Source organism: Dermacentor albipictus, chromosome 1 (genome assembly GCF_038994185.2).
Source record: "Dermacentor albipictus isolate Rhodes 1998 colony chromosome 1, USDA_Dalb.pri_finalv2, whole genome shotgun sequence".
Taxonomy (NCBI): domain Eukaryota; kingdom Metazoa; phylum Arthropoda; class Arachnida; order Ixodida; family Ixodidae; genus Dermacentor; species Dermacentor albipictus.
The window spans coordinates 285,493,272-285,521,145 of NC_091821.1; the positions used below are offsets into that span (position 1 = coordinate 285,493,272).

A 27,874-nucleotide genomic window follows, 5' to 3' on the forward strand; every position below is an offset into this window, starting at 1 on the left:
CAAGCGCGATAACCCTTGTCTCCTTTCTGTGTGTTCAATGAAACAAAGGTGCGGGAGTGAGTCCTTCGAGAACTCTGGACGCTCCGATTGGACGAAGGTTGGGCGGCAGTTTCCCTGGCCTAGGGATCTAGAGAGGACAAAGGGGGTTTTAAGCAGCCGTTTTCGGCTCCTCGGTGTGCTTCGCTTCAGTCATGCTAGACTGATGAGATGTAACGTTCTCCCCTCTTCACGTAGATATTGTAAATAAAATCAGTAATTCTCGGTTCTCGATGAGAACACGTTCCTCCCTTCAACAACGTCTTTAGCGTGGATGAGTCGGACGACGCCATGGGCTAGCTACCCCTTTTGACATGCCACACCCCAACTCTTACAACTGGTGGCCGCGGTGGGATGGAGTTTGCGATCTGATGCTGTGTCTGTTGTGAGTGCTTGATTTTTGGCTTTGACTCTCTAGGCTTCGTTTTGTGCTAGCTCAGTTCAGAACAGTAGGGAAGCTGGATTGTTCATTGTTAGCTACGCTCTGTTTACCACGTTGTGTTTAGCGAGCAGGAGCAAGGCAGTAAAGCAGCAATCATGGATTTAAGCACACTGCTGAAAGACGAATTGTTGGTTGTCGGTGAGGGCCTAAAGGCACACAAGGAAGTGATGAAACCGGAAATATTAAACTTGTTTTCCTGAACAGGCCAGTGAGGCCAGTGAGGAGGACAGTGAAATTGGGTTAGAACTTTTTAAGAAAGAGAAACGGGACATAGAGAGAGAAGGACGGGATACACAGAGAAAGAAAGAACAGGACAGAGAGGAAGGCGAGAAAGATCGCGAGCTAAGAAAAATGCAACTTAGCCTTGAAAGTAAACGTTTGGAATTGTCTCGAGCGAGTGAGGCAGAATTTTACCGCATGGACTGCTTGTTAAAGCCATTTGAGGTCGGCAACGACATAGGTTTGTTCCGTGGAAATTTTGAAAGCACTTGCGAGAAGATGAACTTCACTCCGAGTACATGGCCCCAGCGGTTGCGGTCCAGTTGGCGGGTGAGGCTGCTGAAGTAATCACCGGACTCAGTGCGCAAAATTCATATGATTATGCTAAGGTTAAGATTAGCCTTTTGAAGAATTACCGCATTTAGGCCGAAGCGTTTCGACAAAGGTTTCGAAGCACGGACAAGAAATATAGCGAGGAATATCCGGAGTTTGCATATGGCTTAAAGGCAAACCTAGCCGAGTGCTCAAAAATCACGGAAGCATAGGAGATCAGAGACGTTATTATTGTATGCATGTGTCTAAAGCAGTCTTACAAAATCATCCGACAATCTTTGAAGCTGTGGGTGGAAAGAAGAGAGTCAAGCCGTGGTAGAGTACGTACTAAATCTGCTGGATAGGCTAAGTGCAACACAAGAACTAGTCGAAGAGAGCATGGGCGTGGCAGAAAAGAACGCCAAGCTCGATTACCACAGGAATGCACGGCTTCGAATGTTTAACGCTGGTGACCACGTAATGATCCTCAGACCTTCCAGAAAGAACAAGCTTGATGTTCACAGTCGAGTTAATCAAATATGGAGGAGACATAGTGCTAGGAAAATTCGCAGCTCTATATACGAAGTGTCTATTGACTGTAAGGGTTTCAGAAAACTGGAAGAATGCAAACATTGTACTAATCCCCCAAAATGGAGACGTTAAAGAATTGAAAGATTATAGGGACCGAAATATTCAGCAAAATATTCTACAACAGAATAAGGGCAACACTGGACTTTAGTCAGCCAAGGGGACAGGCTGACTTCAGGAAGGGATACTCTACGATGGATCACATCCACGTCATTAATCCACGAGAAATCCGCACAGCACAGTCAGGCTCTCTATATGGCTTTTATAGCTAGATTACGAAAAGGCCGTTGATTCAGTCGAGATACAGCAGTCATAGAGGCAACATGTAAGCAAGGAGTACAGGGCTCTTACGTAAATATTTTGGAAAGTATCTGCAGAAATTCCACAGCTATCTAATTCTCCACAAGAAAAGTAGGAAGATACCTATAAAGAGAGGAGTCAAACAAGTAGACACAATCTCTCCAATGCTATTCACTGCATACTTTGAAGAAGCGTTCAAGCTATTAAACTGGGAAGGCTTAGAGTAAGGATCAACGGAGAATATCTCAGCAACCTTAGATTTGCAGATGACATGGTCCTGCTCAGCAAGACTGGAAATGACTTAGAACAAATGATTGAGGTCCTTAACAGAGAGAGTATAAGTGTGGGGTTGAAGATTAATATGCAGAAGACAAAGATAATGATCAATAGCAGGGCCGCCGTCAGCCTCTAGAATCTGCGAAGGAGCACGTTCGACTAGGTCAATTACTCACAGGGGACCCTGAACATGAGAAGGAAATTTACAGAATAAAAATGGCTTGGAGCGCATTCAGCTGACATTGTCGGATCCTGACTGGAAACTTAGCATTATGATTAAAAAGAAAGGTGTACAATCAATGCATTCTACCGGTGCTGACATATGAGGCAGAAACTTGCAGACTGACAAAGAAGCGCGAAAACAAGCTAACGACTGCGCAAAGAGCGATGGAACGAAGGATGTTAGGCAGAACGTTAAGAGACAGGAAGAGAGTGGTGCGGATCAGAAAGCAAACAAGGATTGCTGATATTCTAATTGACATTAAGAGAAAGAAATCGAGCTGGGCAGGTCATGTAATGCGTAGGCCAGATAACCGGTGGACCGTTAGGGTTACGGAATGGGTGCCAAGAGGAGGCAAGCGCAGTCGAGGACGGCAGAAGACTAGGTGGAGTGATGCAATTAAGAAATTCGCAAGCGCTCGCTGGAATCAATTGGCGCATGACAGGGGTAATTGGAGATCACAGGGAGAGGCTTTTGTCCTGCAGTGGACATAAAACAGGCTGCTTCTGCTGATGATAATGATATATTTTGATGAATTCTACTTTAGACGGAAAAAATTTTGGGTAGACAAAGTAAAGTATGACATGCAGTTATTGCAGTTGTAATCGGTGTTCAGGGTTGCTTGCTTACAAGATGCAAAGTAAGGGAAAACTATAATAACTGTTTGCTTTCAGGCAGCAAAACAACATGAGGGATGCTTTGGGTGAACATGAAACTAGGCATTTTAAATTATAAACTGAATAATGCAGGTCTTCTGGCACTATGCTTATGCCTGCATTTCTTTATGCCGGCACGTCTCTTATATTTTTGGTCCCTGTATGATATCGACATGTTTCCACAGCGCAAAAGACGAGGACTGAAGGAAGAACACAACACAGCGCCTGTGTTGTGTTCTTCCTTCAGTCCTCGTTTTTTGCGCGGTGCAAACATCTCGACATTGAATCACCAACTCGCCCAAGCTTCTACGTTACCCTGAATGATGACGTTTGTTTGTGTCGTATTTGTTTTTTATGCTACTGTTCAGTTTCGCAAGGGCAGCCACTGAATCGCCAGGCGTAAAACAAGCGACTGTGCATCATAAGTACTAATTGAGGTCCTCAAATACCGTAATTTCATAACCAGCATGTCGAACTAGGATGGATTCAGTACTATAATGGTTGAAAGTGAAAATTAGACAAACCATTCAGGTATATACCTTTGACAGCTGTCAATGGGGCATACTATCTTTTTACATAGTGTCTTCGCTATCGTCTTAAATATAGCTGTTATTTCTTGATCATGTTTACGCTAAGCATTCAGCTCTTTTCTACTGGTTGTACCCTAAATGAGTGTTTTTTCTGCGTCCCCCCCATTTTTTTAAAGGCGTATATTTTTCAAACGCCACTACGCCTGCCAGCAGCTGACATGCATTGCTTCTTCCTCCTTAGCCCTGTTATTATGCGGGGTCAGTTTTTCGAGATGCCATTCATATGCATGCATTCGAGTATATATATATATATATATATATATATATATATATATATATATATATATATATATATATATATATATATATATATATATATATACGCTCCTGACACTGCCCAGGCGGCGCGACCGAGCAGCGATCGTCAGCGCCTCTTGCGGTACCTTCCGTGAAAACTGACACTGATGCACGGCCGGTCTCGAGGGGAGCGCGCGCTCGCGCTCCTAGTGACCGGCCGTGACTGACGGACCGCGCTACTCACGCTGCCCACGCGGATCTGCCAATGTGATCGCTTGTTCATGCTTGTTTTGAAACGAAGAAATGGCGCAAGTTTTGCTGTAAGGTTTCAGACCAATCTTAAAATTAGACGGTCGGATACGCCCTGCCATTCGTCGTAAAGGGGAAAAGTTCTACGCTGCCGGGCACGTACACAGCGTGAAAGAAGTTGCCGGTGTGACTGTGCTGGCGAAGTAAATAAGAAGAAAAGGGGTTAACCGAGGGGCCCGATTTTTTTATTAGTCATCTCATGAGAACTGAATCATGAGAAGTGTCACTTCCACCAAGGCAAACACAACTGCAGCGTATCTGTAGCCTGAGTACACTCAACTATCACATTATGCTGTGATCAAGCAGCTCAATTGAGTGTGCAGGCATGGCTGAGCTTATTAAGCGTTAGGGGCAGGTGAAGAAGGGAAAATCAGACATCCACCCGTTCGTGCTACAAAGGAAACCTAAACGGGTTGCTCAAAAGAAAAGCCTCAAAGTTGAAGAAAAAATCGTCCTGGTCCGGGACTCGAACCCGGGACCACCGCCTTTCCGGGGCAACTACCATCTGAGCTAACGAAGCGGCTAGCAGATGGCAGGGCGAAGTCGAATTTGTCGACAACATGAAGCAAAGGCAAGAGTTTGACGTAATAGTTCTGCGGAAACCCGTAAGGTGGAGATAAGTAATTAAATAAGGGAAAATCATACATCCACCCGTTCGTAGCAATTGCTACTAATGAAACCGTAGATGTTCTTATCCAACCTTTTGAGTTACCGTAGACCCGTGCCGCAGACCCGTGTCGTGTCCTTCCGTGGTGCTGTTTTGACACGCTTGCAAAGCCTCATTAGCCAGGGATGATAGGCGCCATATCTTTTAAAATTACTAAAAGGCTCTTGTAAACAACTTGCAGAAAATTTTTATTAGACTGCTATTAGACAAGCAACCGCAGTACTTTGTTTACAACTGCCGAGGCACCGGCACGACCAAGCTTGGGCCGCTCCTGCCGCCAAGACTCGGGTGACCGTATCCGGCAATCTGAACCCAAGCAGAGCCACACAGCGGGAAGTGCTGAGCGACTCACGCAAGCCAGAACACCTGCAGCCACCGCGCAGTATGCCTCGTACACAGCAAAATAAATAGCTCTAAAAGATATGGAGAAGTTTCAAAAATATGTAAGTCGGCTGCTCGGCAAGACTCTTTCTTGACCAAAAACTTCAGTCTACTGACTACAATGCTTTCTAGTACGATCCTCCAGGAAGGAAGCGCGAGCACAAAACCACGGCCGGCCAGGAAATCTGGAGTCGGAGAGCAGGCAGCCCTGCACGGCTGTTACAGCCTTTGACGCAGCAGTACCGCCGTCCCCACGCTATTTTTTCCTGGGCAGTTTTCAATGTCTTGCACATTTGTCATCGTAAAACAGCGGTATGAGAACGTTTACCCGCAGGACGGTGGCGCACGTGGTTCAGAAGTTTCAAATCACACGCGGTCATAACAACAACACGTGCGCCACTACGCCGTCGACTGAAGTTGTATCAGTACCAGAGTTGCGCTTTCAACGCTACAGGTGGCGCGGCCGTCGCCGGGAAACTCCACTGTCAGGAGCGTATAGTGTGGGGAGCACTCGCCTCCATTTCCTCCCGCGTAACCGCGGCGACCCGTTCGCACGTGGCGACGAGGCGCGCCGTCGTGCACAACCCGTTCGCACGTGGCGACGGGTCGTGCCGGCGTAGACAGGGGAGAGAGGCACTACGCGCCCTCCGTTTCTTCGTCGCTCTCATGACGCGCGTACTCCCCTTCTCCTACGCGGCTCACGGGAAAGGGAAACGTATCCGGCGGGCGAGGAGGACTTCCCCTCGCAACAAGGTAAAAAGGCATAAAAGCGCGCGACCGGGAGAGACTCCCTCTCTTGGGACGCCGACGCCTTGGACCGCCTGGACTGCACCTGCCGGATCCCGTGAGTGACTTCGTTTGTCTGACCCACCCAGACAACGAGGCAAGCCTTTTTTTACTTTTACTGAGAGGACGTCCCTCTGCGAGTGTTTGATATTGCTATTAGCAATAAACGTTGTTACCGTTGACACCGCTGTTTGCCTTATTCGTCCGAACCCGGCGTAGCCGCGATTCCCGCGCTACGGGTTGGGAGTACCACGGAGCGACTGCGTGGGGCTAGATCGGGAGCTCGCCTTCAGCCCTAGCCGCACGCAGAGTGGAACCCCCACAATAGTCACACTCAATGCCAGGCAAGCACATGTACATAATTTGCAAAAATAAAATTTCGCATTTTTTTGCCTCAGACATTGCCATGAAATGCTGGCTATGGAAGAGGCACTATACAGTATGCTTACACGATCTCCTTTCAATGTGCCTCATTCAACACCCTTGTGCGCTGCATGAATTTTTCTTTTGTTGGCAGTATACCCAAATATCTAAAGTGCTACTTACTTGCAAATTGTAATAATGGTTTTGGGAGACAATTCATTTCTGAAGAATTGCATTTCGGCTTTGAAATGACATGGCCGCCATATGTGCAGATGTTTGCATTCATGTACAGGCTATCAACGTTATACCTTGAGAAATGTTATTACAAACTGTGGAATCTATGCAGCTGCCTTTATTAATGTATGTATTTGCAAAAGCATGCGTTTAGCGCGTAATACTGAACTGTTTACAGATTAGTAGCTTTTGGTGTTTTTTAATTAAGAAGTTAAAGCTAGTCGCCTTCAGTACATGTACATTTCCTAGAAATCCTGAATAATGGCACCGGTTCCAGAAAAGCATGGTATGTACCAGCGATCTGCATTAGCACACCGTTAATATATGCATGAGTTAATCTTTTTTTTATGTGAAGATTGCAAATGTTCTCGGGCAAGCAAAATAAGCCTTCATACGTAACTTCTAGACATAGTCTGACGAACAGGTTCCTAAAACATACCCAAGGCGAATACGGACCGAGCATTATCTTTGGGCCAGAAACGCTTCTAGAGTTCTGGGACTCTTCTAAACGCTTCTGAGTACTGCTCAGCTAGTGGAACATGGATTGAAAACAACCTTTCGACTTGTCCAAGCCTCTATGTAGACGTCTTCTACATTCGTTTGTGGTGTTGGGCGGTCAGACAGACACATGGATATACTGCATTCGCTGTACCCAGTGTGCGAGCTTCTGCTGTAGTTACTTGACACATTCCGTCCTATCTGGCGACATTAATGGTAATTACGAGCTCTAATGTATGGGCTTTGCTACTGTGGTGCTGATGAAGCACAAACGTTTCACCCACTCGCTGGGGAGTTCAGTGGCGTTGTCCTCTTGGCCCGGAACGTCTACGTGAATGAAGACGGACCGCTGCTTGATCTCCGCCATGCACGGGTGATCCACAAAATCCTGGAAGGACGAGTCTGCAAAGGATAACGTGGAATCAGATGTAGAATTTGGTTCGAAGGTGCCACTGATAGAAAATAAGAGCTGCTTGTTGTGTTTTCGGTAGCACGTAACAATACCCGTCATCGAAATCTTGAGCGGATATTAGCCATCTTTGTACTGATGTGATGTTCGACTTTTAATTTAATTTTGGCTTAGCTAAGCACTACAGCGAGGAGGGGGCTACGGTGTTGGAAGTAATTGACAGTAATACTGTACATTCAACAGTTGCGAGAAAGAGGGCCCACGAAAAGCCCTTACACTAAAATTGTTTGTAGGAGCAAATTGCAGCCACTCATGATGCCGAACACATTACCAATGAGAAAAGGAACTTCTCTACAGACCAAAAGCTTTGAATTTTTGCCTATAGCCTGAAATGCGTTTCCAGTTATTGATTTTGGATGACAATTAAATATGATTTGAGCGAACTGTTGCGACACTGCAGGCAAAGAAAGCTTAACGTAGGTACGGCTCCAGTCACTGCAACGCGTTGGTCACCGATGACGCCATCCTGTAGTCCAATCATATGAAAAGTGCTATATGTATATATATATATATATATATATATATATATATATATATATATATATATATATATATATATATATATATATATATATTGTAAACGAGGATTGGAACGGCATAGTGGGTTGTCTTCTGCAGCACTCTCTAGTGGGTCGTTCTCTTAAGTGCTCTTGCTCGGAAAACACTGCTCGTGCTGGCAGTCCGTGCCCTGCTCTAGCGGTCAGCCCCAAGGCCGCTGAGTAATAAACGCCTTTGCAAGTGGTTTAGGGTGCTTCGGCTTACAACATTCATTCTAGAACTTCGATTCCGCACCCTACGCTCACCCATGCTGGATCATACTTGGCTACCACGGAAGCAGACGAGCTGATAGCAGCACATGCTTCTTTCCCCTAACCACTTCTGCGCATGCGGCACCCTCTTACACAAAGATGTAAAAGCAATCACAATAAAGAGACAGCCAGTTTGTTGATGCCCAAGCACTGCGTGTGTTGTCTTGCTCAGACGCGCATGATACATGGTGTCAGAAGTGCCCGACACCGCGCGGCAGGAAGCAAGCCATGGACGCCTCAAAACTACCCTGCCCACTACAATTGACCGGCAATGTCAGAAGGAACTGGGAACTCTTCAAGCAAAGACTGGACCTATTCCTGAGGGCTACCTCGACAGACCATCCCAAGACAGAAGCGGTCAAGGCGGCCATCCTCCTAAGCGCCGCGGGGGACGAAGCGCTTGAGGTCTACTACAACTTCACATTCGCCAAAGGTGAGCTCAAGGATGACTACGAGACGCTAGTGCGGATGTTTGACGCATACTTTATTGAGCAAGGGAACGAGGTTTACGAACGCCATTTGTTCCGTATGCGAGTCCAAGATGAGGGAGAGCAATTCGAGCGGTTTGTACGTGACCTGAGGACGCAAGCCAAACTTTGTAATTTTGGGACCCTTGAAGAGTCTCTGATTAGGGTCCAGATTGTATTCGGGACTAATAACAAGACTGTCCGAGAGAAAATGTTGCGGGACAAAACCTTGACTTCACAAAAAGCCGAGGACATATGCAAAGCAGCTGAAGCGGCGGCACAACAAAAGGCTGCATGGGCCAACGAGCGCGTGCAAGTAGACTACTCTCACCGGTATGAACGCGGCAAAAAACAGAAAGGCCGGTGCAAGCATTGTGGTCGAGCGCACGCGTCACAGGAATGTCCAGCCTACGGGAAAACTTGCTACGCATGTAAAAAGAAGAATAACTTTCCATCGTACGGCAAGAACCGGCAAGTTCACGGCATTCAGGAAGATCGCGAAGACAGCTTTGATGTCCTTGACGTCAGCATCTGTGGCGTAAGCACAAAACCAAGGAAAGACTGGACAGTGCGTGGCAGGGTTTCTGGTCACGAGATAGAACTGAATGTCGACACGGGTTCCCAAGCCAACTTGATTCGGCTTAGTATTTTTCAGCGCATCTCGAGAGTGAACACGTTGCGCAAGCGCGCAGCAGTGCTGAGTGCTTACAACGGCTCCGAGATCAAGCGTATCGGTGCCGCCACTAAAGCACTAGAGATGAACGGTACCACGAGAGATACTGCGTTCTTTATCGTCAAGAAAGGACGCCAAGCGATCATTGGCTTGAAAACATGCATCGAGTTCGGCATTGTCCCAGCAAACATCGACTCAATCAGACGAAGTGAAAAAGCAGGCCCAGAAATAAAATTTGGACATCTTTTTCATGGAACGGGCTGCGTACAAAGAACGTACAAGATGGTTCTGCGACCAGACGCGGTTCCAGTCGTACAACCTGCCCGGCAAGTACCTTTGGCACTGAAGCAACCATTGCGTGACGAGCTGGCTCGCATGGAGAAGGCGTCAAAGAACCCGCCGAACGGGCAAGTCCTCTGGTTGTAGTAAGAAAAAAGAACGCCGCTCTCCGAGTATGCATGGACCCTAGACAAAAGTATATTGCGTGAGAATTACCCGATTCCTACCCACGAAGATATAGAGAGTGAGCTTTCAGGTGCTCGATTTTCTTCGCGACTGGATGCCAACTCTGGTTTCCATCAGATACCCCTTGATGAAGTTACATCGCGCGTCTGCACGTTCGCCACTCCCTTCGGGCGCTGTCGGTTCCTAAGGCTACCGTTCGGCAGTTCGTCTGCCAGTGAGGTCTTTCAAAAGACACTGACTGAGATCTTTGAAAGTATCCCAGGAGTACGCGTTTACGTCGACGACGTCCTCATTTGGGGTGCTGACAAAACCCAGCATGACCAACGTTTGCGTGCCGCGCTAGAAAAGGCAGAAAAAGCAGGACTCACGTTTAAACGTGAAAAATGTGTGTTTGGTATGAAGGAGATAACATTCCTAGGTGACATAATCAATGAAGGCGGCGTGCGCCCGAGCCCCGAGTTGACTGAAGGCGTCCGAGCCATGCCCGCGCCGGAGGACAAAAATGCCGTGAGAAGAATGATGGGTGTAAAGGATGTTGCCAAACGGCATGGACGCTGAGAGGTCATTTCCCTTCCTAGGATTGGGGGAGGTCGCCGTTTTCGGGCTTAGCCGAGAGTAAAGCCAGCCGGGCGCTTTGGTAATGAGTCGGGAGACGCTCTTTGACGGCAGATAGCCCGCGCCGACGCGTCGGGACATTTTAACCTGTCACGCGTGCAGGCAAAGCGTCGTTAGGGCGTCAATGGTCATGCCGGGGGGGTACAAAGTGGCAGCTTAAAACCCGAGGGATCGGTGACCCGACGCGCAGTCTCTTGAAAGGTAGGCTGGCGCCACCGAGACAAATCCATCGGTGCACTTAGCTTTGCGGGCCCGCCGGACGAGACGAACAATGCACAAGACGGCATTGCGAATCGGCGGGCGCACGTCGGCAGGGGTGTCCTTTGCGGCACGCAGTGCGCGATGGGATTAGTGAAAGCGCGAGGACGGGGCGACGCAGATGGCCGTTTCCCCGTAAGTGTTTTTCAAAGTGTCGGGAGACTTTTCCATGTATGTCGCGGAGGCGAAACGGTTGGGATGTTATTTGTTTATTTTTTGTTTGGTGGTTACTTTCTCTCCCTCTATCTCTCTGAATGTTCCGAGGAACGCAGGGAGAGGGTGAGAGAGAGAGTGCCCAATGAGTGACAGCCCAGTTGACCCAATCAGGTCACTGGGGTGTCGTGATTTGCCGTGAGGGGATTCGGGAGGGGCAACCGAAGGTTTAAAACCTGGCGCCCGACCTCTCACAGGGGTTCCGGGCGCAAGAAAGGTGCTCTGCGCTTTCGGCTCTGCCGAGTTAAGGCGCCGGTCCCAGTGTAACCCAAGGGTCTTGACGTACGAAAGGTGCTATGTACTATCGGCTATGTCGAGTTGATACGCCAGACCCACTGTAAATAGCTGTCAATGTATATAATGTGTACATAAAGTCTATTCTCCAAGTGCAACGTCTATGGCGTCCTATCTCTGATGGAAGACGAGAAACGACGACAGCTGAAGCAAAGTTTTCTCTACCAAGTAAGCTGGTTACGCCAGCTTGGAGGCACTCTGTGCCACGAAAGTAAGAAGAGAAGGTAAAGAAAATTCACTGGCGCAGTCTGGACAGGATCGAAACAGTCGACGACAAGGAACGCTCTGCATTCCGACTGAAGCGTCGCCGACAGCGAGGAAGTTCGCCAGAGACTGCAAGAAGCAACTCGGCAAAGACATCAAACTTCGGCCTGGGCAAGAAAATCCGCAGCTGAGGCGAAGCAAGCCGTCAATCCAAGGGCATCGACGGTTCCTGGCCATCTCCACTTCGGGCAAGGTCCCGTGAGGACATTGGAACTTTGGTGCGACCGACGGTGCCGACTCCGCAACGGGCAAGGCGTGGCAGCGGCGACCAGCAGTATCTCAGCAAGTGGTGAGTCCTCTCGTTCTTACACCTCGGGGGTACCGCTGCCTGGTCGTACTGTAGCGTATGAATGCGAGGTTCGCTCACTTGAACCTCAACAGGAGAAATCAGCCCACGATGAGAGAATCGGGAGCCGAGAATGTCGAGGACCACTCAGAGGGGTCTGTCGCATCGGAGAGCCAGAGGGAAATGGACCTCAGAAGCCTCGCGGATCAGCGCCGAGTGCTTGAGTTGGAGGTGGAGCTTGCGCGACTTAGGCAGAACGGAAGCGGGAGCTCACGGGGGAGCGGGCACGCGTTGGGTGTGCAGGATCGCTGCAGTGAGCTCAGACGCTATGCTAAATGTCTCGCTGGTGTGCTTCCCAAATTTCCATCAGAGGCGGAGGCTCCGGTGTGGTTTGAGTCGGTTGAGAGCGCCCTGCAAGCATATGAAGTGCCGAGGGAGTTTTGGGGACAGATTGTTTTCCCGTTGGTGGCGGACAGGGTTCCGTTTTTGTCCACAAGACTTAGCCCGGCAGAACACAAGGAGTATACGAAAGTCAAGGAAACAGTACTTGACGAGCTCATACTTTCCGCAGGGGAATACCTCAAAAGGTTCTTGGGGTCAGGAAAGCGCATGAACGAAGGATGGAGACCTTATGCAACTCGCCTTCAAAGCTACCTGCACTTCTACCTTGACTCGAGAGGCGTGTCGACGTTCGAGGAGCTGGTCAAACTATTGGTTGCAGACCAATTGAAGAAAAACCTGTCAGATGACGCACTCCGGTACGTCACGCTGCAGGAAGGGAAAACGTGGCTAAAAGCACCGGACCTAGCCGCGCTACTTCGGACATTCGAGGAGGCGCAAGGCAAAAACAGCGCAGGGAAGCAGCTGAAACAAATGACGGCAGAGTCGCAAGGCCAGAGTGTTAAGCCAGGCGTACCGCAAGGTAGTCGCGGCAGTGGGAAAGGTCAAGGTGCGGAGACAAAACCAAAGTTTAGAGGTTGCTTCTCGTGCGACTCTAGTGGGCATATGAAGTGGAATTGCCCCCTAGGCTCGGGGCAGCAAACCTCGAAGGTTCCGAGCGCTAAGAGTGATAACTTGGCGGCGCACGTCGCGATAGGAGGGCCAGCAGCTGGGCATAGCGACCTCATTCCCGTTGTTCTGGACTGTAAGGATAGACATATCGACGCAATTTTAGACACGGGAGCGGAAATTACAGAGTTGCGTGAGAGCGTATTGCCGCCAGAGATCGTACAGTCGCATGGAACGATCAGCCTCACCTCAGCCTTCGGAGAAAAGGTGAGGGCGAAACTCGCCGTGGTTCCGCTGACCATGTCCCACGATTGTGGCGTTTTCGCAGACGTAAATGAGTCGGTGCCGGTGCTGTGTGCTTTAACTGACAAGCTGACAGCACGGACCGATTGCCTCCTGTCGGAGGAAGCATGGCAATTGCTTAAAGCCGAGCGCGATTTTGAGGGGGTAGTGAAAGTCAGAGACCAAAAGGCAGATGGCGCCCAGCCAGAACTCGAAGGCGTTCCATCGGACACAGTAGCTGTGAGGCCAAACGAGAAGTTTGCGTCCGACGTAGTCCGCGAGAAGCCAGTGGCGTGCCTTTCTGGGGAGTGCGGCGCAGCCGCGCAGACTACCGTTTCAGCTTCGCTTGCGCAGGCGCAGCGGCGACAGGCGGGAACGGCTGAGTTGTCGAGAGAGGGTGACGGGGTTAATCCCGAAGTGTCGCTAAGCGGCCCACCCGATGACGAGAAATCCGGTCAGGAGATCAAGGAGGGAGAGCCAGGAGGATCGAGTGTCTCCGAATTCGGGGCTGATGGCTGTGTTGACAGAGAGTGCGACGGCGCTGCGGTTGCGATGCAAGCATGCACTGAGGTTGCAGAAAAGCAGCAGCCGGCAGCTGCATCGTCTGTGGGCTCATCAGCGGTCGATCAGGTTCTGGCAATGGCCGACGTCACTCTGGTGAAAGTACCAGGTGTCCCAAAAGAAGAGAAGACCCCAGGTGCAATGGTTTCCACTGATGGCGACGTTGTGGAGTGTCGTTGTGAGGTGCGTGGTGGCCAGAAACGCGGTGGGATCACGGCGAGCTCTCGGGGAGTAGAGCTAAACGTGGTCCCGCTCGAAGATCCTCAATTTATAACTGAACCAAGCGATGGTTGTGCTCCCATTCACGAGGCACAAGTGACGGCCGTGCTGAAGTTAAGCGCTGACGTCAGTGTTCCCGAGGCGAGAGCTGCGGTGTTGAGAAAAGCAGAAGAGGACGCCATGTGCGAACCAACCGAGGTCTCGGCTCGATTCTCGATGCCTCCGAAAGGGCGAGCGTGCAGGGCTGGTCAGGCGGTTTCTATCGTAGCACTGAGTCCAGGTGTGCTCAGGCCGATGGGGAGCATGAGTTTTTCGAAGCGGTCGTGGCGTGATGGAAACGTCATTTCGGGACAGATGGTTTGTCGCAGAGCACGCTGCGAGGTAACCCGTACCCATTGCGGGGATCACCCCTTCGACCCCGGTGGCTAAGTAGGAGCTGTGGGGGGGGGGGTCCACTCCACCTATGTTTCACCTTAGTTCAAGGTGTAGGATGCTTATGGCATAGTTGAAGGCATGCTTGGGTAAAGCCAGCGGTGTTTCCGAGGGAGATAAGATACGGGAGGACTATACAGTGAACACTCGCGCGGAAAAGAGTGATGTGCGGAACTATAGAACAGAGCTGTGCGAAGAAGTGTGTTCTTCAGTGAAATAGGCGTTTTCCTGTCGCATTATTGCATGCGTTCAAGCAGTTCTTGTTGTTCTGTTGTGTGTCTTTTTTGTTTTCGTGTGTGCGGTCATTAATGTGACACTGTGACTCGCAGTGCTGTGCATGAGCCATGTTCGGTGTTTGTTATTGCTTTGTTCTTTTTCATTCGTTAGTGCTTGTGCATTTAATATGCCTGTACGGCCTTTCGTTCAGGTAGAGTTATTGTATGACCATTGTGCGCTTGCATTCAGTGTTTAGCGCAGAGGGGCTCGGTTTTTGAGGAGCGATCCTAGCTCAGGCCGCCCGGGCAGGGACAGAGAAATCCTAGTGCCGAAAGCGTGACATTTGTTTCACTTTCTTTGCACCATCCTTCTTGTTTTGTTACTATTCAGGTACCCGCATTCGTACATGAATTCGTTCGAGCGCGTACATGAATCTTAGGGAGGACGTGTAAAGGATGTTGCCAAACGGCATGGACGCTGAGAGGTCATTTCCCTTCCTAGGATTGGGGGAGGTCGCCGTTTTCAGGCTTAGCCGAGAGTAAAGCCAGCCGGGCGCTTTGGTAATGAGTCGGGAGACGCTCTTTGACGGCAGATAGCCCGCGCCGACGCGTCGGGACATTTTAACCTGTCACGCGTGCAGGCAAAGCGTCGTTAGGGCGTCAATGGTCATGCCGGGGGGGTACAAAGTGGCAGCTTAAAACCCGAGGGATCGGTGACCCGACGCGCAGTCTCTTGAAAGGTAGGCTGGCGCCACCGAGACAAATCCATCGGTGCACTTAGCTTTGCGGGCCCGCCGGACGAGACGAACAATGCACAAGACGGCATTGCGAATCGGCGGGCGCACGTCGGCAGGGGTGTCCTTTGCGGCACGCAGTGCGCGATGGGATTAGTGAAAGCGCGAGGACGGGGCGACGCAGATGGCCGTTTCCCCGTAAGTGTTTTTCAAAGTGTCGGGAGACTTTTCCATGTATGTCGCGGAGGCGAAACGGTTGGGATGTTATTTGTTTATTTTTTGTTTGGTGGTTACTTTCTCTCCCTCTATCTCTCTGAATGTTCCGAGGAACGCAGGGAGAGGGTGAGAGAGAGAGTGCCCAATGAGTGACAGCCCAGTTGACCCAATCAGGTCACTGGGGTGTCGTGATTTGCCGTGAGGGGATTCGGGAGGGGCAACCGAAGGTTTAAAACCTGGCTCCCGACCTCTCACAGGGGTTCCGGGCGCAAGAAAGGTGCTCTGCGCTTTCGGCTCTGCCGAGTTAAGGCGCCGGTCCCAGTGTAACCCAAGGGTCTTGACGTACGAAAGGTGCTATGTACTATCGGCTATGTCGAGTTGATACGTCAGACCCACTGTAAATAGCTGTCAGTGTATATAATGTGTACATAAAGTCTATTCTCCAAGTGCAACGTCTATGGCGTCCCATCTCTGATGGAAGACGAGAAACGACGACAGCTGAAGCAAGGTTTTCTCTACCAAGTAAGCTGGTTACGCCAGCTTGGAGGCACTCTGTGCCACGAAAGTAAGAAGAGAAGGTAAAGAAAATTCACTATGGGTGTCGTCAACTATTTCCGAAAGTATGTACCCAGCCTAAGCGATAAAACGGCGTTGCTGCGAAGCCTCGTCAAGGACGATACGGTTTTTGAGTGGACTACAGCCCATTGGTGCGAGTGGCAAGACGTCTGCGAGGCATTAACATCACCGCCGCTCCTGGCGTTTTTGGATGAAACTAAAGAAACAAAGATCTCGGCAGACGCGTCAGCCATCGGCATTGGCGCGTCGCTAATGCAAAAACACCAGAAAGAATGGCGCCCAGTTATGTATGCTTCGCGAACGCTAACTGATAGCGAAACGCGATATTCGCAAATCGAGAAAGAAACGCTTGGCATAGTGTTCGCCTGCGAAAAATTTCACCAGTTTACTTATGGCCGCAAGGTTCTCATAGAGACGGACCACTGCCCGCTGTTGGCCATCGCAAAAAAATACATCGGAGAAATGCCACCCCGGCTACAGCGTTTCTTTGTTCGCCTTCGAAAATACAATTATGACTTGCAGTTCGTTCCTGGAAAGCACCTGCTCCTGGCTGACATGCTCTCCCGTGCGCCCGCCCTTTCACCAAACCCGGAGGCAATGGAGGACATCGAGTTTCATGCAGTTCGTGTCGTCTCGTGCATGGTAACCCCATCGACAAAACGTCGCCTTCAGGACGAGACACTATCGGATCTCTATCTGAGTACTGTAATGCATCAACTGTCGCGTGGAACGGTTCAAGGGGAATTACGTCCGTTTACGGCTTAGCTATCTGTCATTGACGGGATACTGCTGAAAGGATGCAAAATTGTCATACCCAATTCAATGGGGAGCGAAATGCTAACAAAGGTACACGCAGGTCATCTGGGTATGAATAAGTGCAAGGCAAGAGCGCGCGCACTTATTTTTTGGCCTGGACTAGACAGTAGCATTAAATCAATGATTCGTTCGTGCAACGCATGCCAAAAATATGCGTACAAGCAGCAGACCGAGCCCCTAATTTTGCGCCCGACACCTAGTATGCCATGGTACAGAGTAGGTATCGACATATTCCATTTTGCCGGGGAAGAGCATCTAGTAGTGTTCGATGCACACTCCAATTTTCCTGAAGTGGAAAAGTTGTCGACAATGACGGCCCATGAGGTGGTACAAAAAACATCCGCGATATTCGCACGCTACGGGATCCCTGTGCAAGTATTTACAGATAATGGGCCTCAATTTGCATCTAAAGAGTTTGCCGACTTCGCAAGGCGATATGATTTTGAGCACATTACATCAAGCCCGCAATTTCCGAGATCAAATGGACTTGCTGAAAAGGGAGTACAGATAGTTAAGCACATTATGAAAAAGACCACTGAATCTTGCGACGATTTTTGGTTAGGACTCTTGTCTTATCGTGTGTCTGTGCTAGAGGATGGCCATTCACCTGCCCAACTGTTACACGGACGGCGCCTGCGCACCAACGTTCCGGAATACAGCACTGAGCTGGGATGCCCAATACTCAAGCATCAACAGCAGGCCAGGGGCAAAACACTGCACCCTTTGAAGCAAGGAGACACGGTACGCATACTGGACGACAATTGGTCACGTAAGGCAAGAGTGCTTCAAAAGTGGCTCCCCGGTCCCACATCGTGGAGACAGAGGATGGAAGGCTTCTAAGGCGGAACAGACAACACCTGCGTCAAACGCGGGAAAAATACCGCAGGGTAGACGAAGATGACGACAACAGCAACGCTGAAAATAGTAGCTTACAAAACGAAAGACAGGAGCCTCGAGAATCAGGCCAAAGTGCACCCGAGTTCACGGGTCATCCGCAAGCCAACATGCAGGTCTTCCCCAAAATGGAGGCATCAGAAGCAGAGCCCCGCAGGTCGACCCGTCAGCGCAACAAGCCTGAATGGCTGCAATATGAAGCGAATTTCCGTAAAGTCTCCTAGCTATTCTTTCTTGTCTTCAGGTCATAAATTTTTTTTCGTTAAGGGAAAGGAGATGTATCATACTTGGCTACCCGGAAGCAGATGAGCTGATAGCAGCGGATCCTTCTTTTTCCTAAGCACATCTGCGCATGCGGCACCCTCTCACACGAAGATATAAAAGCAACCACAATAAAGAGACAGCCAGTTTGTTGATGCCCAAGCACTGCGTGTGTTGTCTTGCTCAGACGCGCATTATACACATGCCAGAAGACGCATCCCAGCAAACCACTCGTACTCCATCTCAGCAAGTGCCTCCTCCTTTCGTCATGTGCTCTGGTGTGCTTCGCCACAGGGACCCTGCCATATTCAGCGGTGCGGATGACACCAACGTGGAGGACTGGCTGCCGACTTATCAGAGGGTAAACGCCTACAACTGGGACGACCCCGCAAAACTGAGCAATGCGCTCTTCTGTCTTGCAGGTGTGGCAACACTCTGGTACAGCCATGAATCCGATTTACTGACATGGTCCTCGTTCAAGACCTCATTAGTGGCTGTGTTTGGTAGCCCGGCTGTGTCCCAGCTGCGTGCAGAATCGCGTTTGCGAGGACGTGCACAACAATCGGGTGAATCATTTACCAGCTACATTGAGAATGACCTGGACTTGTGTAAGAGAGTCTAAGCGACGACGTCGGAGTCCGACAAAACACTCCATGTCATGAAAGGGATAGAGGACAACCCGTTATACGCCTCGTGTACCGCCTATAGAGGCGCCACTGAAAGCCACCTAGCGGACGCTTCCAACAGTACACGCGGGAGCAGTAGTAGACGACAAGCCTTTGCAGCAAGGATGGCTGAAGTTCGCGGCTGCGATTCCTAGTTTGTTCGGGTGCCAGGCTGCTTCTTCTACGGTGACAGATGTAGGGAAGATGCTGACCTCTGTGCGAGCGGGTATGAACACCATGTGACTGGTGTTTGGGACAACATGGTCCACATACGTGCAAGGTGTGTCTCGCAGGCAAACGCCATTAACCCCATTTACATGACGTGGAGCTCATGTTCACTAGCCGATAAATTTTGTTGAGTGATGCGATTTCTCGATGTTTTTTTTATTCTACCTCTGCCGCAGTGCTGCTTCTGTACCTGAATAATAAGCACCCGTCGTTAGTGAAGACTTATATCAAACAAATCCGCACGGTGCAATCTATGCATATGCCGTTGTGATTTTTCTGCCGATGAATACATGTGACATCGCCGAATAAGTGCAGTCGAAGTCACCTCAAGAAGAGTAATTGCCAATTTATTGATTCAAACGCGTACACTAGCCAACGAAGTCACCAAACACATGGGTTAATAAAAGCGCGTGTTAGTGCTGTACCGCCGATGCAATTCTGCTGCATGCGCCGATGAACTACCGTTGCCGCTGCAGTTTGTGCAATTTTAAATTCCCCGAGGGAGCCGCGTGGAAACGTACAAAGCTAAAGACTGACTAACATTTCAGTACTTTTTTATATTACTAGAGAGAGGTGCCACATGATATATTTAAATGCAGAGCAGCGCCAGTCAAAGATGAGCGCTGGCGGCAAGGCCCGGTTTAGTCGCCTGCAAGCGTAAGTATAAGAAAGAATTCAGTTGAGTACAAAACTCACATGCAAGGGACTACGTTGTGAAACAAAAAAATCACTCGGCGTGTTAAGTTTGCTCAGGCAGCATCGAGGTGTGACGACATCCCAAACGGGACGCGAACTTTTCAGCGAGAAATGGAAGAAAAATACCATATGCAGCAGCTATTAGCAATTCTCGTCCTCAACTACCTATTTTCTAAACACAGTTCCAAAAACGTAAACAATATCTAAAATGCCCTCGGGCGAAAAGAATAAAGCTGTTAAAGAAACACTTCGTTGGTATCATTCCGATAAGACACAGCGTGATTTATACCCTTTACAAACAAGGCAGGGTGAAAACTTCGCAGCTCAAAGGAATCGACAAGAGTTATGCATGGAGCAACTAGCATAAGCTAAACATATGCGAAGCCACGCATAAAATAGATGTAAAAACATGAAGTGCGCGACAGCTGGTGCTAGGATTTACCGCGCCACATGAAACCAACAATTTCAGTTCTTGCAAACTTCAGTAGCTTTAACATACAACGCAATGCGCTCGTACAGTCGTGCTGCCTAGCTAGCGCAACGCAGTAAAGGAGCGAAAAACAATATAAGCGGCAAACAGCAATACGAAATTTCGCGAAATGCCTTTAAACCTCATGCTGCATTGCAGACAAACTTCGTTGCTCACGCGTCTAACTATGATCGAGTGGAAAAAACCACCGACGAGACAAAGGAAAGGATGAGAAGAAGAAATTTCCCTTCGAAGCGACGACCCATTTTTTGTTACCGCTGCTCCCGCTGATGAGGCTTTGCCGGGAATGATTAGAACCGTATCGCCGGCACGTTTTCACCGGTATTTGAGCCCCCCACCCTGCAACAGTTCTTCTTCGACATTCTATGAAGCTTTGGCCACCCCACACGTGCGAATGGTGTTGCCTATCTTGCTGTGAAAACGTGAATCAGACAGAGAAGCACGATCAACGAAACAACAAACTACGGCGCGCGCCAGGCTCCTCTCCCGCATGTTCTGCGCAAGGCCGCCACCAGTGGCGCGTCCGTCGGCGTGCACGGCGCGTATACCGTTCCAATCCTCCCCCATACTATATATATATATATATATATATATATATATATATATATATATATATATATGAGAGAGAGAGAGAGTGTAAGCACTAAGTACTTCACCGTTTTCAGTTGTAGATAGCCATCATCATCTTCCCTGCTCTTCTTCGTGCATGAGCTGGGGCGTTGCCTTTTTTAGCATAAAGAAGCGCTGGACAGCTTGCTCAGTCTCGGTCTTACAATGCGGTGGACGTACGTCAAGTCCCCGACGTCCTCTCGCGTTCCTGTTCTCCATGAAGCAACGTTCCGGTCGCCGCGTGCGCCCGGCTACCCCTACAACGATGTACACTTCCAACCCCGGCTCTTCCGGCGCCTTTAACCCTACCACACAGACGACCCCGCCTGCGGTGCCCTCTTGGACTGTGACGAGCCCTTAACGCGGTCCCCCTGCGTTGCAGGACTCCGCGGTAATGACGCCGACGATTGGATTGACCACTACGACCACGTCAGTTCTTGCAATAAGTGGAACGACACCCAGAAATTGAGGCACGTCGCATTCTACTTGACCGCTGTTGCAAAAACGTGGCATTTCAGTCACGAATCCGACATCGCGGATTGGTCCACGTTTACCTCCAAGCTGCGGCAAATCTTCGCTTCCTGGTCTGGCCGTGCAGAAGTCGCCAGAGAAGCTGGGCACACACCTCCAATTTCCACAAGAGTCTTACTCCTCATACATAGAAGATGTCTTGGCTCTTTGCCGCCGTGCGAATCCTATCTTGACGGAAGCCGAACGCGTTCGACACATATTAAAAGGCATTGGGTCTGTCGTGTTCAACGCCTTAATCATGCAAAATCTGGCTTCTGTCCAATACATCTCTTTCACATGTCAGCGCCTGGACGAGCTGCAGTCTCTTCGACTTCAAAATGACAGCAGCGATCCTCAGGTTCCCCATTCTTCAGATCTACGTTCTTTTATCGGCACGATCATCCGCGAAGAGCTTCAAATACAAGACCTGAGGCGTTCAGCTACTGCCTATGCCCCAAGCCTCACCTTCGACTTGCGCGAGGTCGTAAAGCAAGAGTTGACAGTCATGACTACACCCACGAAGCATCTTGTTCCGGTAACGCGCCCCACACCTACCTATGCGGATGTTGCTTCGCTACCCACACCTACCATGACCTCCGTGCCTACTGACGTTTCCTATGACCATTTGGCTTCGATGGGAACCAGAGCACTTGCAGCGTCATCCTACTCTCAGTGGCGTCCACCTCGTCCAGTTTGTTTTTACTGTGGTATACGCGGCCGTATATCTCGCTTCTGCCGCGCTCGTCAGCAGGATGAAAGTCGAGGCTATGCGGATCACGAGCGAGACCACACTCGCCGACCAGACGCCTACTATCCCGCATCGTACTTGTTCCCGCAACAGCGTTCTCCGTCTCCGGGCCTCCCCATCTGCCTCATAGTTCCCGTTCGGCCAGACGTCGTTCTCCATCACCTGACCGGCGCTCTACATCACCGCTTCGCCCCACTTCCCATCTTGTCGACCAACACTCGGAAAACTAACTGTTGCAGTTTTTGGAGGGGAAACTGCTTTTTATCGGTCTTCAAAAATTCCTCCTTTTCGCACAGCCAACATGCTTTCTGTAACTGTCGAAGGTGTTCCCGCGTCAGCTCTCATCGATACCGGTGCCGCCGTTTCTGTTCTTCGTGGTGATCTGTGTTCTCGGCTACGGAAAGTAAAAACGCCTTACCTTGGATCTATTTTGCGTGGTGCTAATAATGCATTCATTCGACCCGACGGGCAGTGTACTGCTCGTGTTCTCCTGGACGGCATACGCCACCACATTGAGTTTATCATCCTTCCAACGTGTATCCTTGAACTTATACTGGGTTGGGACTTCCTACATCCTGCTTCAGCCGTCATTTCATGTAGAGAGGAAGTTGTCCATAACACAGATGCAGTGCTTGCACCTGTTAGGGACTCTTCCCTTTAATGCGTGAACTTTACCATCGCTGCAGACTACGTCCTGCGCCCTGGTCACGAAGACGTTGTAGCCGTAACATCCAGTCAGATCGGAGACGCCCTAGTCGCACCTTCTTCCCGCTGTACTTCTCGCGGAATTCTCATAGCCACCAGTCTCATCCAGTTTTCACGTGGCCGCGCCCTTCTGTCTGCTTGCAACACGACCACAGATCATGTGATGCTGCCCAAAGGGATGACTGTCCTCGCCGGCACTCGACCTATCTCTATAGTCACGATTTGCCCTTCTTCATTGCCAGCACCAACGGATGATTATTTCCCTCCTCCAGACGTTCTTGGTTCTGACCTAACAGCTGCGCAGTCCGAAGCCTTGCTGGTGGTCTTGGCGAAGCACAAAGCCTGTTTCGATAGCTGTTCCCTGTGTTGAGCCAGACTTCTGCGGCTACACACCGCATCGAAAGCAATGGTTCCGCTATAACACGACGATGCTCCTATCGTGTATCGACGCCCGAACGAAAGGTCATTTAACAGGTTGCTGACATGCTTGTGCGGAAGATAATAGGACGTTCATCTAGCCCCAATGCTTCTCGTGTGGTTCTGGTAAAGAAAAAAAAAAGATGGCTCCGTTCGCTTCTGCGTCGATTATCGAGCGCTGAATAAGACCAAACGCAAGGACGTATATCCAATACCTCGAATTGACGACGCTTTGGACACACTACAAGGGGCGGAGTGTTTTTCCAGTCTTGATCTTCGATCAGGATATTGGCAAATTCTGATGAACGAGATTGACAAAAAAAAGACCGCATTCGCTACAACAGACGGACTTTATGAATTTACGTGATGCCTTCTGGCCTTTGTAACGCTCCCGCCACATTCGAGCGCATGATCGACAACGTACTTCGTGGACTAAAATGGAAGACCTGCCTGTGTCATCTGGACAATATTGTAATCTTTTCGTCTAACTTCAGCCAACATCTTCATTAATTAGACAAAGTTCTCCAGTGCCTTGCAAATGCTGGTATCCAGATCAATACAAAAAAATGCAAATTTGCAAGCAAGAAAATAAAAATGTTGGGCCACATCATCTAAAACAATGGGATCCAGCCAGAACCCGAAAATATTAGTGCTGTTCTCTAGTTTCCTCGCCCCCAGTAACAGAAAGATCTGCGTAGTTTCCTCGGCTTGGCGTCATATTTTCGTCGATTTATACGTAACTTGGCTGCAATAGCAGCTACTCCACACAAGCTACTGGTTGCCGGTGCCTCTTTCACATGGATTACCGACTGTGAGTTGGCTTTTCAATCTCCTAAGCAACATCTTACTTCCGGACCAGTGCTTCGCCACTTCGATGATCGAGCCCCCACCATACACCATACTCCATACTGACGCAAGCGCACAAGGTATTGGCGCAGTACTTCTGCAATGTAATGCAGCCTCTAAGAGCAAGTCATAGCATATGCCAGCCGAACACTTTCTCCAGCTAAGCGGAACTACACCCTTACAGAGCAAGAGTGCCTGGCTATCATTTTGTCGATTCAGAAATTTCGCCGATACCTTTACCGCCACCACTTCAGCATCGTGACCGACCATCATGCTCTGTGTTGGCTGTCATCAATGAAAAACATGTCAGGGTGCTTAGGACGTTGGATACTCCGCTCGCAGGAATATGATTTTACAATAATGTACAAGTCTGGAAAAAGTCATCATGATGCAGACGCATTGTCTCGCTGCCCACTCTCGCTCTCTCCCGGTAACGCGCCGTCGTCTTCCCCACCAAGTCGTTCCGATGTTACGCCTGCCTCACGCCAGCTCTCGATGACGCCCCTGGTCCCAGTTACGCTTTCATCACGCTCTGATTTCGTCTTGCTTCAGCGGGCCGACTCCTACTGTGGAATTATCATGGATTGCCTGAGCGGGTTCACCGAACCACCCAACAGCCGCTTGCCACGCCAACTTCGACAATTCCGCCTTCAAAGTGGCGTGCTACACCGCGACGTTTACCACCCAACTGGTCTCCGGTGGGTCCCAGTTCTAGCTTGCTGCCTTCGAATGCGAGTATTAGAGGCACTTCACGATGGCATATCGGCTGGCCACTCGGGCATGCACAAGACTTACAACCGCATAAGACCCACTGCTTCTGGCCTGGCCTATCCTCAACGGTGCCCAAATTCATTGCCTCTTTTGCGTCATGTCAGCACCGCCAATTCTCGACACCCCCCCAGCCGGTTTACTACAACCTCTCCCTTGCTCGGACGCAGCTTTTGAATTTGTTGGCATTGATTTATATGGTCCCTTCCCTTTAACACCCTCCGGTCAGCGTTGGATTGACCCTTGGGTCAACCATTTAACAAGATATACCGAGATTGCGAAGCAACTGGCGGTCAGACCTGCGACGCAGCAAAGGGTGCTAAGAATCCCTGGTTCCGGACAGGCCGCCATTGCAATCTTAACCTGGCAACATTTAACGCTAGAACGTTATCTAGTGAGGCGAGTCGAGCAGTGCTATTTGAGGAATTAGAGGGCAGTAAATCGGAAATAATAGGGCTCAGTGAAGTTAGGAGGACGAAAGAAGAATATACAGTGGTGAATAGCGGGCACGTCCTGTGCTACCGGGACTTAGCGGAGAGACAAGAACTAGGATTCGGGTTCCTGATTAATAAGGATATAGCTTGTAACATACAGGAATTCTATAGCATTAATGAGAGAGTGGCAGGTCTTGTTGTGCAACTTAATAAGAGGTACAAATTGAAGGTCGTACAGGTCGGCACTCCGACATCCAGTCATGATGACCAGGAAGTCGAAAGCTTCTATGAAGACGTGGAATCGGCGATGGGTAAAGTTAAAACAAAATACATCATACTGATGGGCGACTTCAACGCCAAGGTAGGCAAGCAGGCTGGAGACAAGTCAGTGGGGGAATATGGCATAGGCTCTAGGAATAGCAAAGGAGAGTCATTAGTAGAATTTGCAGAACAGAATAATACGCGGAGAATAAATACCTTCTTTCGCAAGCGGGATAGCCGAAAGTGGACGTGGAGGAGCCAGAATGCCGAGACTAGAAATGAAATAGACTTTATACTCTGCGCTAACCCTGGCATCATACAAGATGTGGACGTGTTCGGCAAGGTGCGCTGCACTGACCATAGGATGCTAAGAACTCGAATTAACCAAGACTTGAAGAGGGAACGGTAGAAACTGGTACATAAGCCGACCAATCAGTTAGCGGTAAGAGGGAAAATAGAAGGATTCCGGGTCAAGCTACAGAACGGGTATTCGGCCTCAACTCAGAAAGAGGACCTTAGTGTTGAAGATATGAACGACAATCTTATGGTCATCATTAGGGATGTGCAATAGAAGTCGGTGGTAACTCCGTTAGACAGGATACCAGTAAGCTATCGCAGGAGACGAAAGATCTGATCAAGAAACGACAATGTAAGAAAGCCTCTAACCGTACACCTAGAACAGAACTGGCAGAACTTTCGACATTAATCAACAAGCGTAAGACAGCTGACATAAGGAACTATAATATGGATAAAATTAAACATGCTCTCAGGAACGGAGGAAGCCTAAAAGCAGTGAAGAAGAAAGAAGGAATCGGCAAGAATCAAATGTATGCGTTAAGAGACAAAGCCGGCAATATCATTACTAATATGGATGAGATCAAGTGGCCGAGGAGTTCCATAGAGATTTATACAGTACCAGTGTACGGTAATGGAAGAGAAAATAGTCTAGAGGAATTCGAAATCCCAAAGGTAACGCCGGAAGAAGTAAAGAAAGTCTTGGGAGATATGCAAAGGGGGAAGGCAGCTGGGGAGGATCAGGTAACAGCAGATTTGTTGAAGGATGGACAGATTGTTCTAGAGAAACTGGCCACCCTGTATACGCAATGCCTCATGACCTCGAGCGTACCGGAATCTTGGAAGAACGCTAACATAATCGTAGTCCATAAGTAAAGGGACGCCAAAGACTTGAAAAATTATAGACCGAGCAGCTTACTGTCCGTTGCCTACAAAGTATTTACTAAGGTAATTGCAAATAGAATCAGGAACACCTTAGACTTCCGTCAACCAAAGGAGCAGGCAGGATTCCGTAAAGGCTACTCAACAACAGACCATGCTCACACTATCAGCCAGGTGATAGAGAAATGTGCGGAATACAACCAACCCTTATATATAGCTTTCATTGATTACGAGAAAGCGTTTGATTCAGTCGAAACCTCAGCAGTCATGGAGGCATTACGGAATCAGGGTGTAGACATGCCGTATGTAAAAACACTGAAAGATATCTTTAGCGGCTCCACAGCCACCGTAGTCCTTCATAAAGAAAGCAACAAAATCCCAATAAAGAAAGGCGTCAGGCAGGGAGGTACGATCTCTCCAATGCTGTTCACAGCGTGTTTACAGGAGGTATTCAGAGACCTGGATTGGGAAGAAGTGGGGATAAGAGTTAATGGAGAATACCTTAGTAACTTGGGATTCGCTGATGATATTGCCTTGCTTAGTAACTCAGGGGACCAACTGCAATGCATGCTCACTGACCTGGAGAGGCAAAGCAGAAGGGTGGGTCCAAAATTGATCTACAGAAAACTAATGTTTAACAGTCTCGGAAGAAAACAGCAGTTTACGATAGGTAACGAGGCACTGGAAGTGGTAAGGGAATACATCTATTTAGGACAGGTGCTGACTGCGGATCCGGATCATGAGAGTGAAATAATCAGAAGAATAAGAATGGGCTGGGGTGCGTTTGGCAGGTATTCTCAGATCATGAACAGCCGGTTGGCATTATCCTTCAAGAGAAAAGTGTATAACAGCTGTGTCTTACCAGTACTCCCCTACGGGACAGAAACCTGGAGGCTTAAAAGGGTTCTACTCAAATTGAGGACGACGCAACGAGCTACGGAAAGAAGAATGATAGGTGTAACGTGAAGGGATAAAAAAAGAACAGATTGGGTGAGGGAAGAAAGGCGAGTTAATGACATCTTAGCTGAAATTAAGAAAAAGAAATGGGCATGGGGAGGACATGTAATGAGGAGGGAAGATAAGCGATGGTCATTAAGGTTTACGGACTGGATTCCAAGGGAAGGGAAGCGTAGCAGGGGGCAGTAGAAAGTTAGGTGGACGGATGAGATGAAGAAGTTTG

General features: G+C 49.3%; 1 protein-coding gene across 3 annotated transcripts in view; it reads right to left on the minus strand.

Moving 5' to 3' along the window:
* Positions 1-27,874, minus strand: part of LOC139054432 (uncharacterized protein ZK1073.1) — a 337,898-nt gene that overhangs the window by 139,262 nt on the left and 170,762 nt on the right. For all 3 annotated transcript variants that reach the window (XM_070531383.1, XM_070531381.1, XM_070531380.1), the window contains one exon: positions 7,399-7,516. In XM_070531383.1, coding sequence (XP_070387484.1) covers positions 7,399-7,516 — 118 coding nt within the window. The remainder of the gene's footprint in view (positions 1-7,398; positions 7,517-27,874) is intronic.